This window comes from Ambystoma mexicanum, chromosome 13 (assembly GCF_040938575.1).
Source record: "Ambystoma mexicanum isolate Mex_15411 chromosome 13, UKY_AmexF1_1, whole genome shotgun sequence".
Taxonomy (NCBI): domain Eukaryota; kingdom Metazoa; phylum Chordata; class Amphibia; order Caudata; family Ambystomatidae; genus Ambystoma; species Ambystoma mexicanum.
The window spans coordinates 758194242-758212920 of record NC_090938.1 but is presented as its reverse complement, the minus strand read 5'-3'; the positions used below and the strand labels follow the sequence as shown (position 1 = coordinate 758212920).

Sequence of the window (18679 nt, the reverse complement as noted above, 5' to 3'; positions counted from 1 at the left end):
GGACACAATCCATTCGAAATTTAGATTCACAGAAGGGCCACAAGCTGGGAGGCTTGTGAAGGGCAAAGCTGCAAGCAACTCTGCAAAAGCAACCAAGACAAGTCTCAACTGAGAACAAGTAAGACTACACAACAAGAGATAAGTCCCCTTAGTGTTACAGTACCTTTGGTTAGAAGAAATGGTTCCAGCTGGATTCTCCTCTTGTACAGCTCTGCAGATCCTGTTTTTCTTGGGCCTCAGTCGTGGGGACAAGGACGACGTCAGGGGACTCCTGCACTGCAAAGGGAAGGTAGGCGGCAGCAGCAATGCGCAAACTTCAATTCAGCAGCACTTCGCAGTTTCAGCTCCTAGCATCTATAGCAAATAGCAACACTGCAGTTCTAGGATACCACTTCAGACTTTCCTTGAATCTGGGGTCCAGCGCTCTGTTGAGGTGGCTCAGGCTTGGTCAGTCCTGCTTCCTGGGAGTCAGGAAGGATTTTCCTGGAGCTCGGGTCGGACTTAAAATACAAACTCTATTCTGGTGTTCCTCACCCTGGCACTTCGGTTCCTGCAGCAGCAATGGAAGTACAGCCAGCTCCGAGAGGATTTCCAGATGAGCTTGTCTTGGGGTCGATTGATCCCACCAACCCAAGGGGAGAAGTCGTCCTTTGCAGGTCTTCTCTAGTCGAGGTGAATTCAGAGCTTCAGCACAGAAGCAGGGCTTCACTGGGCAAACAAACGGTCCAGGAGTTGCAGCAGGCGTCTCTTCAAAGTTATTCTTCAGATTCCTTCGTCCAGTGGTCGACTCTGCCTTCCAAGCCAAAAGTCTCGCCTTTTATGCCGGTTGCTCCCATTCATTCCAGCTTAGCTGTTAATCACACAGCAGGGTGGCTGCCCTCCAAGGACAGCCAGCTGGCCAATCACCTTTGGGTGTATTCCTGTAACCAAGGGGATTAAGCACAGGGAGTTTCGGGAACCTCCCTCACTTCCTGCCCCAGACATGCTGGAGCCAGAGGCGAGCTTCACATGTGAATCCCACCAAAGGCAAAATGAACCAAGGGACCAAACCTGGTTTGGAGCACAGAGTAAATCTCAAGAAGGACCTTTCCAACAAGAAATGGCGAAAAAACAAGACTGGGGCCCATTTTGACCTAATTGGCACCCATGGGTGTATTACTGCAGGCCGCAGTAAACCCACACAATGGTAGTAAAAAGTAAACCACTGCCACCAGCCATTAATTGTAGAAAGGGTAACATAAAAAAGGTTACACGAGAAACTAAACAAAGAGGATACTAAGTAACCCCTCCAGCACTCTATGGTAAGATAGTGTGTGCTGGGTCTAGAAAGTTACAAAATTTAAGTCAAGTCAATTTCACTTCACTTCTCTTGGAAACAGTAGTTTTGCCAAGAGATTGTATTTAAACCTTTCTACGAAATGTAAGCGACATCCCTGTGCCACTGCACTGAAGGTGCTGTGTGTCACAATGTAAAGATGATGCCTATGGAGTTTGTCAGACTCCAAAGTCAAAAGAAACGGAGTCCAAATCACAGAAAAATACATGAGATTGGGAAAAAGGTCTCACTCTCTCCAGGTTAGAAATTAAAAGTCCTAAAGTCCAGCAAAAGAGCTGGGGGTCTCTAAGGTAGAAGGGAATTAGCACATTTCTGAGAATTCTCCCTAATAGGGGAGATTCAGCATTTCCAGGAAAGAAAGGAGCGGACAAGCAGTCCAGTCTGTTCTGGAATAGGTAAAGACTTGGTTGCATGCTAAACTTGCCTTACTTTTGTTGGCCGACTCTGTTCTTTCTTACCTGCTGATACATATTGAACCGTTGAGCTCTGATCACACCACCGTAGTTGGAGCCTGGAGACTTCAGCCTGAAATTAAACCAAAATCAACACCTTAATTCAAGAAATAATGGACAACAGGACCACCATGTCAAAATACCTTGCAACAGAGTACAACAAACTAAAGCCACATATTCACTGAAACAAGTACATTTAATAAAAAAGAAAATCTAAAAAGAATGTATGATTTTGCCTGAATAGTGAGGTAGCAAATACATTCCACAAAGTAAGGGGTGAGACAGGCAGTGTCTCAGGGCTTTTACAGAAGCGGCTACTCATCTTAGGTTGGTATTCTTGAAAAGGTTATATGTGTTTTCACAGTCTGCACTTTGGCCAGGCCGAATTAAACACATTTATTTCGGCAGAATTTGTTACACTGAATTTCTATAAACTGGACTGGTGGACAGATGTTAGGAAGGCAAACTAGTTAGTGAACACTGACAACTCAGGCAGCTGCAGTCAATGGAGAGTGGTCAAAGCTAAGTCTTAGTGAGCTGTGAGCCTGGTCAAGGGTCCACAATGACTCCATCAAGGATTGCATTTAGACAAGTAGCTATATGAATACTATATTTAATTATGGCCAAGCAAACACCATAAAAATGACTATAATAAGCAAGGAATAATATCACACAAACTAATTATATATATATGCAAAGCAGGGATCGTTCAAAACAGTAATCCAACCCCCGGGCTATGTGAGGGGGTGGGGGGAGGAGGAGTCCCCCCCCCTCACTGCCAAGGGGCTGGATTACCTTCAGTTTCATGCCGACGTGAAAGTAATTTTCACTGCAGCAGCCATTTCGGGCTGCTGCGGTGAAAACACAAGGTGAGTCTCCACCTTTCTCCCCCTCAATCTCCGGCTGTATTCCAAGCCGGAGATCGAGGGAGGTGTCGTTGGAAAGGGGAGATTCTCCCCTTTCCAACGACGTTGATCTGTGGGCAGAAATGGCACTAGACACCAGGGGTGTCTTTACAGTGAGGGGGGCTGCTTACTAGGTAAGTGGCCCCCTCCCCCACCGTGGCCCCAAAGCATGGGGCCACATGCATGGAGACCCCTGGGGCGGCTGGGTGACCATCTGCCCCCAGGGGTGGGGGGCAAAAAAATAAAATAAAAGACATATCATGGCTGGTGTTGGGGGAGTGCCCCCCCCCCCCCCCACTGGACCACCAGGGATTTTTTTTATGGAAAGGGGTTGTGTCCCCCCCCTCATGTCATGCAGCCCTCCTTGGGGGCAGTTATCTGCTCTTAGGAAGGGGCATGTAACCCCAGGGAGGGCTGCATGAGAACCCCCGCCCTCTTATCTGCACCCAGGGAGGGCTGAATGAGATGTCGTCCTCCTGCATTTGGTGTGGGGGGAGAGGGTCAACCCCCAGTACATTAGAAAATTTCCTGCCGGTGTAGGGTGCCCCTTAGCCCCCTTAAAGTGCAGCCTGCCATTTTCAATTTTTCTTTGTTTACCAAACTTGCCTTGGCGCAGCGGGGCACACTTTTGTGCCAATCTGGCCCTGGGGTGTCCAAACCTTAATGCCCCACCCACTGCGGGGCCTGTCCCACAAGTTTTGGGGGCCCTTTCCCGCCCACCCCAAATGGAGGGGGGTGTACCTCACGCAGCAGTTTGTAGGAGGCCTGCATAAGGTGCCCCCGCCACCCATTTGGGGTGAGGGGGGAGAGGGCCACCAAAAATTGTGGGACCGGCCCCCCAGTGGGTGGGGCAGTAAGGTTTGGGCACCCTGGGGCCAGATTGGCACAGTATTGGGCCCATCTGCGCCAAGGGGAGTTGGGTTACCAAAGGAAAAAAGTGAAAATGGTAGACTGCATTTTAGGGGGTGGGGGGGGCTGTGACTCCCCTCCTCCCCCACCCCCAATGTGTTGGTGGCGGTGTGTTTCCGTGGGAGGCCAGAGCGAAATGTCTGAGAATTGTCTTCATTTCCAGCCAATTTCAGAGACATTTCCCTCTGTCCACTCACCGAAACACGTCGCCAACAACAGATTTCATACCTTCCCGCGTTCCCACAGGTGTCCTGACGAAAACGGTACCCCACATGTGTGGGCGCACCTACCGGGGCGCAAAAGGAAAAGGGTAACCCACTGGTAACCCCAAGTCTTTCAGCACAGCACATTTTGTTCATGTGGGCAACCTACAGATTTGGGCCTAGGGTGTCGAAGCCAGCAAAGAAAAAAAAGAACCCCATGAATTTACCAAAAGAGGACACCCGTGGGAATGCACAGAGGTCTGACTTTGTGTCCTCTTTTCGGAAATGCATGGGGTTCCCTATTTTCCTTGGTGGCTTGGACACCCAAGGCCCAAATCCGTAGGGTGTGTGCATGAGCAGAATTCCTGAAATTATGCTGTGCCGAAAGACTTGGGATTACCCGTGTTGTAGGCTTTCCCCTTGGCGCTCAGGTAGGTGCAACCACACATGTGAGGTACCGTTTTCATTGGGACACCTGTGGGAACGCGGGATGGTATGACATTTGTTTTGTGTGTTGTTTTCATAACGTTTGAACCCATTTGCTGGTGCTCTTTGTCACACAACCCTTTCATTTCCCAAATGTGCCCTACATTTAGTCGCTGCTTTAGGCACCATACACTTTTGTAACCTGCACAAGTCACCTACCCTTGAAAATGTCTGCCTGTGCTCTTTCAAAACATGCATGCTTGCTGTTCCTCACCACATTGGTTTTCCTGATTTACACATGCTAAATACGTCTCTTCAGGCCGTAAGCATAAAACGCCTGTGTACCATGGCTTGTTTTGTGAAACACTACAAAAAATGTGTGCTTTCCTAACTGCAAGTGTCGGGGGAATGTAGTGGAACATTGTTTTTCTAAAAATTCATAGAAGCCATTGCCGTACCAAGCCAACCATGTCCACCATATACCTTTTTTTCGAACATTTTCCCGCTTTTTCCCCACACTATGGCATTTTCCCCTACCTAGTTGTTGCCTGACCTGCACAAGTCACCCGTTCCTAAACTTGGAATTTTGTCTACTTTTCAGAAATGTATGCATTTCTGTCCTCCAATTCAGCTTTCCTACCCCTTTCTTCCATTCCGTCCACGCATGTCCAATTGGCAAAAATGGCCAAAACCGCCTACCTCTCAAAACGATTGATAACCACATCAAAATACATTATCGTTTCCACTCAACCTGTTCATGAAAGCCAGGAAATTGGGGAACTGAGCACTGCAAACCATTTGTTCCTAGCTCTTACAAGAAAAAAACCACAGGCTTTTTTGTACATCATTTTATTGGCATTTTTTGAAAAAACTAAATCATTTGAGGTGGAACAGGTTTATTCGCCAGTCTCTGTGAAATTGAAGTTGCCACCTGGGTTAAAAATTCATCCAACTTTCCATGTAAATCTATTAAAGATTTGTAGAAATGACACCAGAATTCGTGAAGCTCCAGGTCCAGCGTTTCCTGAATATGAGGCTCAGGCCATATTAGACTCTAGAGTGGTTTGGGACAGCTTCAGTACTTAGTTGATTGGAAGGGTTATGGACCGGAAGAGAGATCTTGGGAGAAGGTTGAAAATGTACATGCTCCTAGGTTGGTTAGGAAATGTCATTGTTTACATCCAGAGAAAGTTGGCTCTGCGGCGGGGCTTTACGAAGGGGGTACTGTCAGGATTCCACAGGGCATGGTTAGGTTTCCAAGTCACTGCATGCATGCATGCATGCATGCATGCTAAAGGCTCATTTAGATTCCCACATTACTGTACACGATTTAAGCATTCTGTGTTGGGAATGAGTCTTGTTGCAAGAGGTCAGTGTTTGGAAGTATGATTTTTTTCCTTAATATGGCAATCAGGAAGCATTTGTCTCCCCAGGGCAAGATGGAGGCTTGACTTTACAGCAGTGATTGGCTGAACTGTGTGTGAGGTAGTTTGGAATGTCTAAGAGGATTCTAAACTGCCTTTCATTATAGTGTTCCAAGAGGCAGGTAGCAGTTTCCATAGTTCTGTGAATAAATTCTAAAAGCATTCAAGAAATCCTAGATTCTGAGGAAGACTCAATGAAAAGAGTAGCTACAGAAAATTAGAGTGAACCTTGAGTCTTTTCTTGAAGCAGGATAGAGAGTAAAGATGAAGCAAGTTAAGTTTCCCCTTTAAAAGTTACTAAGTTATTAAGTGTAATATAGTTCTGAACATTGGAGAGAGATAAGAGTTTAAACTGTTCTTTCCGAATCAAAAAGCCTTGTGTTTAAGATCCAGTTACCGTGAGAAGTACCGTGTGTGCAATACAGAAATCGGCAAGCGTGCGCGTGTCTGAAAGGAACTGTGAACTCATTGTGCAAAGTGCGTGTGTAATTGTATTAACCGAAGCTCGGTTTAATCAGTCGAGTAAAATATAATTTTGTTAGTACTAACCCAGTAGGTATTATTAACAAGCAAGCAAACAGATCTCCGCAAGCGTTTTCATTCCGTCTTGCGCATACCTTGTTTGGACTACATTTGAGAAAAGGACCCCAGTATGTAGCCAACGTGCTGTGCGTGCGTGTTGTGTGTTTTCCTGACGAGATTCGAATCGGAATTTCAAAAGCAGCTCTGCGTCGTGGGCGGTCGGAACGACTAATTGCTATGAGGAGTTGCGCGGAAGAAATTCAGAAAAGTGGTCCAGACGTCAAGAGAGCCTATGTGAATACATTGAGGTAAAAATGCAGGCTCTTCACCAGTTCAACGGCGAGCAAGGGAGAAACTATAGAACCGGTCTTTGCCATTGCTTTTAGATGTAAATGTGCTAAAGGAAAAAGACAATTAAAAAAAGTCAAGTCGGAAGTTTAAGGTAATAAATGCAGCGGAAGAAAGTACTGTGCTTCTCAACAGACACATGAGAGAGTGATTCAGCATTGACACAAGTTTGAGCAAAGTATTCATGGAAGAAAGTTTGCAGTGAAAGCTCGTGAAGGAAAGAGACTCATGAACTTAAGACTTACTGATATTCAACTGCAACAATTAAATAAAGCCTATCAGCAATTCAGCATAGGCAGCAGATTACCACAGAGGCATCCAGTTCCTGAGGGCATCTGTGTGCCAGTGAAGATCTGCGTTTTTTATTTTCTCCATTCCCCTTGTGTTTGCCAGCTTGGTAGATATATCGGCTAAGAGACTGTTGGGCAGGCAGACAGGGGGGGTGGGGGGGCATTTGGTGGGCCAGCATGACTCCTGCAGGAAGATTTCAGACTGGACCTGACATTTCCTGCTGCGTAGCGGCATGGCGGTGCACAGGTTGGGTAGGAGTGTTGGTGGCAGTGGTGTCTATGTGGATTGTCGCAGAAGCTGAAATGGAGACATGCCTTGTGGCATTACGTTGGCGTGAGTGTGTTCAAGGCCTAGACTATTGGATGCATGGCCGCAGGCCATGCATTCAAGAGCCTAGGCCTGGAGGACACACACGCCAGTAATGCATTTTTCAATGTGCATGAGTTAAGAGGGTGGTGAAATGTAAGGAATGGGTGCAGAGCCCATTTCAGCTGTTATAGGCCCCTGTTGCAAATAGATTGTGGGTAGATTGGCAGTGGCACAATAGTTTGTGAATGGTAGTGGGTACGCCCATAGTATGCGATTGAAAGTGTACAGGGATACAGGAGAGAGTGTCTTGTTTGTACATTATGGTAACTGTTACAATTTGTTACTGCATACCTCCATGGCGGTGCTCTGTGGTTGGAGTTGCTGCAGAGAAAAGTCACGCTGTGTGGGCACTGGGTGCAATGCTTGTGCCAGTGATGCATATGTGCATAGTGGTAGTTGGCGATATGCTGACATGTATTGTTCAATTACGGTGGGGGGAAATGTATGCAAGGAGCAGCTTCACTGGAGCAATGCAGGTTTGGCAGTGTATGCGACAGGGTGGTGATCTTTGGGAAATGTGTGAGGAGCACATTGGTGACGTGCTACAGCAGGAAAAGTGACTTGCAAAGCGTGAATTGTGCATACCATGGTTGTGGTGATAGTTGGAATATGCCACAGCTTTTGGTGTGCTGCAGGAGATGGTGCAGTGAGAAGTTGAGTAGTGTGGCCACAGGGTGCAGTACATACGTAATGAGACTATGGAAGTGGGTATGGTTGAAGGGCAGCTTATATGTGGCTGGTTACTCTGCTGTGTGCACATTTATGAAGTAGGCCCAACATTGTGAAGGTGGTGCGCATAGGCTGGCAGTGACAAAAAAGCGTGTGATCGGTAGTACGTAGGGGTGATGCAGGCTGCAGTATGGTTGTGGCTTCTGCTAAGTGTGACATGTTTTTGTGCATGGGTGTTTGATGGTTTGAGGCAGATGGGTAGAACTGGCTACGTATGTAACGTTTGTGCATAATGTTGGGTGACACATGGTCGCTTGCTTGGAAGTGCAGTGTTGAGGTGGGTGTGGAAAGGGTTGCAATGTTGTCTGCATACCTAAAGGTGTGCTGTGGGTGTTAGGATGCTGCAATACTGCCTTCTTTAGCAGACATTTGTGGTGGAGGGGCTTTGCAAACAAGCGGAACGTGTACTGGGAGTGTTGCACGGTAAAAAAGGAGTGGTGTACAGAAATGACAATATGCAATGCAAAGATTTTGTATGCGGTTGGTCCATGCGTGTTTTGAAATGTGACCGCATCCAATTTGGGTAGTGCTGCAAAAAGTGACTGTGCAAAGGGAAAAAGTATTGGCACAGCTTTATTGGGCTGTGGCCCTCACTGTAGATGGGAAGACACACGTGCACATTCTCCCATTATGAGCAGGGTTGAAATGGAATTGTGAGAAATAGACAATTGGGAGTTTAGGGAGTGGTTCATAGGAAGGGGCGCTACCATTTAATCACAATACTGTGTCGTGAGGGTGGTCGACATGGAGAGACGCACTGTGCTTATCGTCAGTGATATCTTTGTGCGCCATTAGCACAGGTGTTGTGTGCAATGAGGCATTGCTGGTAACTTTGGGTTGGAAGGAGTGGACGCTATCTGGGTCTGTCAGGGTGACTGCAGTATTGGTGGGATGGTTCGCCTTTGGAGATATGTGGCGTTCGTCGCAAACGTGGACTGTGTCGTGGTGCACTATGGAAGTGCACATTTGGGTTACATGTCGTGTGGATGATTCATCAGTCTACTGATGAGGTTGCTGACCGCAGTGATGCATATTTTCCCTACTGCCAAGGTGGTTTTCTCATGCATCATACCAAGAGCAGTGTGGGTCCAGGACGGTGTAATTTGTCCCCAGCCAGCGGTCAGAAGGTGTGTTATAAACAGATTTATGCGTCGGTTTATGCAGACTGCTGGCATGTTCTCCACCCACTATGAGATCATGAGGTTGCAAAATATGCAGTAGTTCTGTAGAAATGGGATTTATTTGCACGCCATTGGCAATGCAGTTTTCTTTCGCACTGTGCAAGAAGCATTGACCAGAAGGTTGAAAAAATGTGAGGACAGGCTAACAAACGCATACAAAGAGGACATACAGGAAAAATGTGTTTGCATGCACGTTAAAAAACCTTCACATATGCTGGAAGACTGAATCCCCTGCCTAGTTTCATATTGTTTACCCCCCCACCTTCACTATCACGAAAAAGTAGTGGATTACCCGGTTCTTTCAGGATGGCACATGCCACATCCTGGGTGGCCATGTGGATGTATGCGGATGGAGAAATCGTGCATAGTTTCATTGAACTTTGCAGTGGACGGGCTTTGGAATGGCACATTTGTACTGTGAATGTAATGGTACATTTCAAGTGTTGCACAGCAGTGACAGTGTTCGATGAGGTCGCCTTTAATGCGATTGGTGGATGCGTGTGTGCCTATTTACCAGTAACCTAATGAGGTAGAGCTGCAGAGAGGATAGTGCAAAGGGAAGGACTGTTCCAGTTTTACAGGGGTGCGGCCCACGTGCTACTTTGGGAGGTGCACATGGCAAAATCTGCCCTTTACACCACCTTGCCCAATTGCCATGTCAGTGTGGGGATTAGCCAATCAAGTAGTGTGGGTGTGGTTAACAGGAAGGGGAGGTGAAACGGCTGCACATTATACTCTGCATACTGAGGGTGGCTGCCATGGCGAAACGTATTATGTTGCCTGTAGGTGCTCCTTTTCTACTAGATGTGCACAACTGCACTCTGCAAAGACATTTTGATGGCAATTTTGGTTTGGAAGGAGTGGACGCATTGTGGAACGGTGTATCAGTGCCATTTCGTCGATATGCATGCACTCTGCAAAGACCTCACCACGTTTCCAGTAGTAGATGTTATCGTAATTTCTTACATTTGTCGCGTACACGGAGGAGGTTGCCAAGTGTCGTGAGGTAGCTTTTTCCCACTGCCAAGGTGCTTCTCTCATCTACAATACCGCAAAGAGCATAGCCTACTGCTCATGGATGTTGTGCCGAGCCAGACTAAGGAAGGTGTCAGATCAACAGAAGCATGTACAGTTTTTTGTCCGCTTGTGCAATGTTCTTCTGCAACAGTGACCTTATTACTTGTGGACATGCGGAGTGTTTCCAAGAAAATGGCATTTTGTTGTCCTCCATTGTCAAAGCAGTTTCGTTTGCTCGTCTTCAGGATGTGGTGAAGACTTTACTGAACTAATGTGTTTAGAAGAAAACTCAAAAGCTACTGAAAACAGACAAAAAAGGTGTTTTTGTAGAAGGATCAGAAAAAAAGACTCTTAAGAGTCGCCCCTTACTACGAACTCCCCCTGCCCTGGATGCAAATTATTCTCCCGTGGCTGCACGCAGCACGAAAATCACATGCGGGGGATTTTGCGGGTGGCGGCCACGGAAATGGCACTGTGGGGATTGTCCAATGAGTTGCTTAGGATGTGCGGCAATAGGAAGAGTGACTCCTGCTGCACCTGGGACCGGCCCTCGATGTACTTGGGGACTCACATCTGCCACATTCGACGCTCCTCACCATGTTGGCCTATGGAAATGGGACTGCAGCGATTGCCCTATCATGTGCTGCTCAGGGTGTACGTCAGAGGAACGCGTGCCAATAGGAAGGACTCCTCCGGCTTTACTTTCCGCGGCCCTGGCAGTACTTGGAGAAAGGCATGTGCCACATTCTGCGTTTGTCAGCATGCTGGCCAATAGAAATGGGACTATGCCCTTTTGCCAATGAGGTGGTCAGGGTTTACGTTACAGAAAAGAGCACCATAGGGAGAAGAAGTCCTCCTGCTTAACCGGGGCGCCTCCCTCGCAGTGATTCGGGAAAGGCAAGTGCCACATTTTGCCCTTCTCACCATGCTGGCCAATGGAAATGGGACTATGGCCTTTGGCCAATCAGGTGCTCTGGGTGTGCGTCACAGGAAAGGGAGGCAATCACTTTTCCAGAACTGTGTACTGCGGCTAGCAAACATGGCAAGGCGCACAGTTTTCGTCGTGGGCGATTACTTTGTGTAAGACCTGTGCATGTATGCCCTCCAAGGAGACTTGTCTAGCAAGTTAGGTTTGGACGTTTTGTGGAGTGGTATGGAATCGTGCTGCGTCGGCGGACTCTTTCTAGAATGTCGACGCGTGGCCTCTTCGGCAACTGTACATGTTGTGATTGTGCACTTTGGAGGCTTTTTTGGGTTCCATGCCTTGTTCTCGTGTGTTCCGTCAACTGAAGATTTTGATGAAAGCAGTGCAGCGCATTTTTCTTACTGCCAAGGTGCTTTTCTTGTGTATACTGCCGAAAATCGCCTGGCATTATTCCAATGCTTTCTGTCCGCAGCCAGAGGTCAGAAAGGGTCTCATCAACAGAAGCATGCCACACTTCTTGAGTGCTGCTGGGATGTTCTCCTGTGAGAATGAAAAAATTGGTTCCCGATATATACACCTTCTCAAGGGAAATGGCATGTCTTTGTCGGCCAGTGGCAATGAAATGTTCATGCACAATCTGCAGACTGCACTGAAGACACTACTGTAAGTCTGTGAGGTGCAGTTCAAAACACACATTCACGCATGAAAATCGCAAAGAAAGTGTTTCTAGGGAAGCACCTTTATAAAAAAAACAAAAAAAACAAAGGTTCTTTTAAGAGCCACCACACCCAGCGAGGTGCATGGCCCATGGTATAAAGTTATTCCCCCACTACCGCGCACGTGCAGCACGAAAAGTCTGCATATATTGCGATAGTTGCAGGTTGGCACCTGGTACATACGCCCCTTTTGCAGAGGACTCCCATAGAAATGGGCCTGCAGAGGCTATGGGATTGGGCAATGAAGTTTGAGGGTGTGGTGTGTATGTCCCAATGGAGCTACACTGTATTTGTTCACAGAAATGCAGAGAGTGTCGTTATGGGTGTATGTTTTACGAGGCACAGCATGCGCATTTCAGGGTATGCAGACATACATTCAGTGAAAGTGAATGCAAAACACTGCACATGCTACTCATTTACCAATCTATGGTGTATATGTGTACTGCTATGAACTAAGTACAATGAAGTGCCTGATTATGGTTTGCGTCTGTGATACGCAAACATGCAACATTATTGTTGTTGATTGTGCAGGGAACATTGCACAGCATGTTACAGAAGTTCCAGTGCCATTTGCGATGAAGGAGGCACTTGCCCAGTTAATGCGTTTCTTTCCGATCACTATCGCAGTATGCAGCTACCAATGTGGCAGCGTCATTTTCTATTTGGTCCGTCAATGGAAACAGCGCGGTACATTGCAAAGAAGTGTATTTGTGCGTTTCTTTGTCATGTGCCAATGTCATACTTCGCCCATGCCATTATGACATTTCACCGCACAAATACTTTACTTTTCCCTACCTACAACGTTCAACTTACTGTGCCAGCTAGCTCGATTTCTGCACACCCCATCTAAATTGGCTTGGTGCCCTTCTTGCAAGTAGTGATATTTTCTTGCAGCAAGTGTTGCGCTGAGAGTCTTCAAAACGCTCTGCAACACGTAAAGAAACCTCTTTGTACCACGCACTCCTTTCTAACAGAATGCACTACAGTGTTCTCCACAATGCCACACCTCCCCCACCCTGCATCGTTCCCCAGTGTATCTTTATTAGCGTGTTCTCATACACGCCACAGAAGGAAAGCCACGAAAAGTCTGGTACAGAAGGGGCAGCACCTGCCTAGATACTATAGGGGTGTGCCGGGAGACAGAATTATTGGGTGGCCATCACCTATACAGGCGGTACACATTGTAATGCTCCTGTAACAACCGTTGCAATGCACTTCCAAGTACCTTCCCTGTGCACAGTAGCGTATTGGACTACATGTACAATACAATGCCCTTTGCCAGGTTAGGGTCTGTAGCCCAGCATATGCTTTGGAAAGTTTGTTTTACAGCTCCGCTGCCCTACAGCAGTGCCCCTCTTGTTGCCCGCAGCAGATGTGGCAAATGCTGTACATGAAAGTACCCAACGTCATTCTTTGAAAGGCGGTAGCCGGCCCACTGCTTCTTTGTCCTTCAATTTGAGTTGTCGTCACATGCAGTAACAACACTTTATGTTACGCCATTACTATTAGCGGTACCATTAGCGGATATATATACATTGCGGAATACAAGTATGTTTACAACAACGCCAACCACAGCTTCTTTCCCTATGCCATGCACAGACAGCGTTTTTCCAACCACCAGTAAGCTCGTTTGACCTCTGCATATTCTGCTGTTTCCTTACTTGCCTTTACATGCACTAATATGTGCATGCGGAAGGTGCACCAGGTTTGCAATTTTGTAGCCTTATTACAAACTGTCCCACTTGCAGTTACATCTTTTCTTCAACTGTCTAACCGGCAGGTGACCTGTTTGTACTTTCCGTCTCACTGCTCAGTGCACACACAATGTATCCATTTCATGGGTCATGGAAAGGGAAACAGCAGTTAAATCTAAGTAATGCCACATTTAACATGCCGGCGTCACAGTGCAGGTTGCTGTTCTTCATTTAGCAATGACCGTTATACAGTTAGGAGTACTTTAGCCACACATTGCTAAGTTTGCAGAGCCTCCCACGAAGTGGACAGCAATGCTTTAAATGCGGTAGCCTACTGCATGAATATGAAGGGCTGGCGAAAGGGGCAGTGTTATCAGCATACACTGCATGACCTATGCATGGGTCTAGGTGTGGAACGCAAACATGTGTGCTTCCACAGCTACTTAAAAGTGCATTTCAAGTTGCGGACCCTAATGGAGTTCTATGGATACTTGCAGTGTAATTGCACATACGCCAACCAGTTCAACTCTATATATGTCACTAAAAACGTTTTCTCTTTACGGAACAAACTACCGTAAACAGAAAACCATGTTAAAGAGATGTTATGGTTAAGTTGCACTAGCAGAAACCTATGAAATTCAATGGAAGAAAGTTATGGTTACAGGTAAAACCGAAAAACCCCTGAAAATCCATAGTTATGGTAAACTGAGCAACCATAACTCGTGCCACCAGTGTGCACTGCAAGGACTAACACCCATGACATCAAAGATGCCATCACAAATCTCATTCATGACATCACTGATGACATCACATGTGCATTTACTTTTAATAGGAAGGCTCCACAAGGGATTGTTATTGTAGTAGTGGCAGAAAACTATCAAAGATTATTGGAAGAACTATCATGAGATAAGTAGGTCAAGGAGGAATTAATTGCTATACACACCATTGTATTACACACTTCTTCACTGTACATGAAGGAATTAATGTGCAAACGTCGCCATTGTCTGCACCATGCCTCATGGAAGTGTAACCTTGAAAATATTTCCATGTTACATTGTGAAATCATTAATGCATTTGTTTGAGTGTCGGGTACTGTGAAACATGTAAGAAGTAGCTACCATTGCCTTTATAACTACATGATTGCACTACTGGCCAGAAACCATAGACACACCACAATGCATACAAACATGACCATATACAAATGAATTAAAATAAGCTAAAAAGGAGCAGTATTACCAGAAACTGTTCATAACATAACTTATTATCTTCATGCACAGAAACCAGTGATGTGCATTACGCGTATTTATCACATGATTTCAGTGAACCGTAAGGAACGTAGTTTAAAAACATATGAGAAGGGTGCCGTACACAAATATAGAACCTTTTGAATTGTTTGTTCTTGACTGTTAGTGAAGAAAAGCACCTGGCCTACTTATGGTAGTGAACAAAACAGAGGGAGCCAGACATGTGATGTCATCAGTGAGATTTGTGATGGCATCTTTGATGTCATGGGTGTTAGTCCTTGCAATGCAGGCTGGTGGCATGAGTTATGGTTTCTTAGCTTACCATAACTGTGGGATTTCATTTTTTTTCTCGGTTTTACCTGTAACCATAACGTCCCTGTAACAACATTTTTCCATTGAATTTCATAGGTTTTTGATAGTGCAACTTAACAATAACGTCCCTTTAACAAGGTTTTGTGTTAGTGAATATATATGTGTTGAATTAGTAAATTGGTTTGGCACAGGAGTTTGATGGGAATCGCACATCGCCAGTTTGCGCAGATGTGGATACCATGGTTGTGTCGCCCATATTGGATGAACTAGGATGAGCATCATCTGTTCTTTGTAATTCTTGTTCACCTTTTTTTCATAAGAGGTGTGGGGGGTGGGGGGGAAAGCAAATTTCCCTGACCAGCTCATCCACAGGGCGTTCCCCTTGGAGTCTGGCTGGGGGAACATGGATGCGAAGTCTGGGCATTGCTTGTTTTCTATTGTAGCAAACCGGTCTAGCATGTGGTAACCCCACTGAAAGAAGGTGCGTCTACGACCTCAGTCTAGTTGTCACTCGTGTTCCTCTGGTAGGGGGATCTCTGCTCATTGAATCGACTAGAGTGTTGAGTTCCCCTGGAACGTGTTGTGAGGATAAGAACATCTTCTGTCCGAGTGCCCATGTCCAAAATTTTGGTGCTAGCTTGCACAGATTCGGAGAATGTGTGCCCCCCATTTGTGGATGTAAAACATCGCCTTAGTGTGGTCGGTGAGGATCTGTACCGACTGATTTATTAGCGGTTCTTCAAAACCTTGAAGAACTTTGAATACTGCTAGAAGTTCTAGCAGATTGAAGTGGTTCTGCGCCGTGGCACGAGTCCACCAACCATGTGCTGTGTGATGACTGTGATGAGCCCCCCCCCCACCCGGAGAGTGATGCGTCTGTCGTAACTATCGCTTGCACTACTGGACTGTGGAAGGGTTTAGCCTTCAACAGATTCTCCCTCGTCCACCAGCAAAGGTTTTCTACTAGTGTTGGTGAAACAACCACTAGATCGTCCCACTGACCGATTGCCTGAGACCATTGTTTCGCCAACCACTCCTGCATGGGGCGAATGCGCAGAAGTGCATGTGGGAGCAGGAAAATGCGAGATGCCATCATGCCTAGCAAACGTATAGCTTTGCGTATGCTTATCTGGTGGCCAGCTTCATAATGAGGTATTTGCAGTAACATGTTTTGGACTCTTTCCTTTGAGGGAAAGACTAAACCTTCTTCCATGTTTATCACACCTAGGAACTGTTTGGTTGTGCTTGGCACAAGTCTTGATTTTTTCTCTTTTATTGAGAAGCCAAACTGGAAGAGAAGGTTGATAGTTCTTAGAGTGTTTTGCCCGCAAATTTGGGGTGTCTCCCTTGTAATCACCCAGTTGTCCAGGTAAGGGTACACTGGAATTGCCTCCCTGCGCAGATGCACTGCCACACCTTTGTGAATACCCTTGGAGCAGATGCTATTCCGAAGGGCAGCACTTTGAATTGGTAGTGCTGGTTTGCCATAGTGAAACGCAAGAATCTTCTGTGCGGTGAGAACATTGAAATATGAAAATAAGCATCTTTCATATCCAATGTAGCCATGTAGTCCCCCCCGCTTTAGCAGAGGGATTACTTCTTGTAGCGTTGTCATGCAGAATTTTTGGGGCTTGACATAGGTGTTTGCAGGGCGTCGGTCTAATACTGGGCACACTGACAGTTTTTTTTTTGGCATAAGGAAGTAGGTTGAATAAATACCCTTTTTCACCTGGTCCGCCAGGAAAATTTCTATGGCGTCCTTGAGAAGCAGCGTTGTGATTTCCTCAAGAAGGATGCGTTATTCTTCCTTCGAGTGTGTCTTGACGCGGGGGCTGGTTTTGGGGTCGCTGAAGAAGCTCCACGCAATGACCGCCCTCCACAGTTGATCGCACCCGCTTGTCCGAGAGGATCCCCCCCCTCCTCTCATGCGTGGGTAAAGTGTGTAATAAGCCCTCCTACTAGAGAGGTATGGGAGGGCACCTGAAGGGGGTGGCCAGTGCTTGGGAGGTGTGGTTCCACCTCTAGAAGTGGAGGACTTGCCCCGGCCACGAGATCGACGCTTGCCCTTTTGGTAACCCTGTGAGGCTGGTCTCTGGTTGTTATTCCAGGATGAGCCCTGACTTGGTCTGTAACCTGATCCCCTTTGTGAATTTTGTTCACTAAATCTCCGAAAATTGCTACCGCCCCTTTGACCTGGTGGCTTATTCGTAAGCTGGCCCAGTGATTTTAAAGTGTCGTACTCCTTTGTGGATTTTAAGGCGTCCTCTACAGCTTTCCCAAATAGGACGCTGGGTTACACCAGCATATTAAGGAGTGCTGCCTGAGTTTCCTGCTTGAAGCCAGATTGATGTAGCCACGCCTGGCGCTTAATAATGGTGCTTTTAGCGATAATCCTGCCTGCATTTTCAGGAGCATATAAATTATGTTTTTAAATGCAGCCGAATATTGCTTTGCCATCAGCTGCTAATAGGGCCAGTTGCAACTGGAGGGATTCAGGAGCTGAAACTAGCAGGCTTGATACCTCATCCTACTTATGGTAATTGTAGCTTGCCAGTAGTGTCGTGTTATTTGCAATTCTTGTTTGAAAGGCTGCTGAGGTGGCCACTTTCCTTCCCATAGTGTACAACCTTTTGCTCTCTTTATCCAGTGGTGCCTGCAAAGAGACTAAAGGTGTTTCAGCCCTCTTTCTAGTTGTGGTTACCACAAGAGAGTCCGTTTCAGCTGTCCCCTGATGTAGAGAGGGTCTGTAGGAGCAGGGCGGAAGAGCTTTTTGATACACAGATTGACTGCCTGAGTTTGGTTTGGGGTCTCCAGCAAAGGTTGTATTCTCCTCTGGATAGATTGCAAGAGGGGAAAAAATTGGATGACGGCTTTCTTGTCACCTAGTATACCCTTAACAAAGTCCATATCCAGCTGAGTCTCTTGGGTTTTTATCTGGAAGTGCTCAGCTGCTTTAATGAGCATATCTTTCTGCAGTGGATGATTGTCCACTGGTGAATCTACCACTGGAGGGGGGGTTCTAGGTTGACGGGGAGGGTATGTTATACACACCTTCCTCATCGTCGTCATCGTATAGTTCTCCTCCGTCCTGTATGGTGCAATTGTCTTCAGTGTCTGTATTTGGGCCATACAGATCACTGGGTACCGGGTCCTGCTGGGGTGAGATAGGCAGGTTGTCAGGACGTGACATTTTAGGCAGGGGCTGAGAGGAGGCGGGAGTAGTAGTGGGAGGGGTGGCCTGTAGGCTTTGAACTGCCTCTGGGATTTTCTCAAAGAAATCTGCCATAAATTCTCCTCATGACTCTGTCAATGTCCCTGCAGGTTCATTGAGCTGAGCTTGGTATTGACATTGGATCTTGGGGAGATACTTGACTCTGAGGTGTTACTGGGGCCTGAGGTGTAGGAAGGCCCTTGTTTTTCAGGGCTGCTGCCAAGGAGTCCCCCCTCTCCCACTGGGGAACCAGAATCTTTTCCCTGTGTGGTGTAGAAGATTTTTCCCTATGGGGGTGATGGGTCTTAGAGTGTTTCTTGGTCTCCTTACCCTTCAGGAGGCTTTCAGGGAGAGGTTTCTTCACCAGGTGGGCTAATCCCGAATTCTTGGAGCCCTTGGCTGTTTTTCGACAAGGAGTGTCAAATTTCGGCGGTGGAGTGGATCGAAGTCGCGTCTTCCGACGTC

General features: G+C 46.7%; 1 protein-coding gene across 8 annotated transcripts in view; it reads right to left on the bottom strand.

Annotated features, from left to right (window-relative positions):
- Positions 1 to 18679, bottom strand: part of PRRC2A (proline rich coiled-coil 2A) — a 2343739-nt gene that overhangs the window by 69800 nt on the left and 2255260 nt on the right. For all 8 annotated transcript variants that reach the window (XM_069635075.1, XM_069635076.1, XM_069635077.1 and 5 more), the window contains one exon: positions 1795 to 1861. In XM_069635075.1, coding sequence (XP_069491176.1) covers positions 1795 to 1861 — 67 coding nt within the window. The remainder of the gene's footprint in view (positions 1 to 1794; positions 1862 to 18679) is intronic.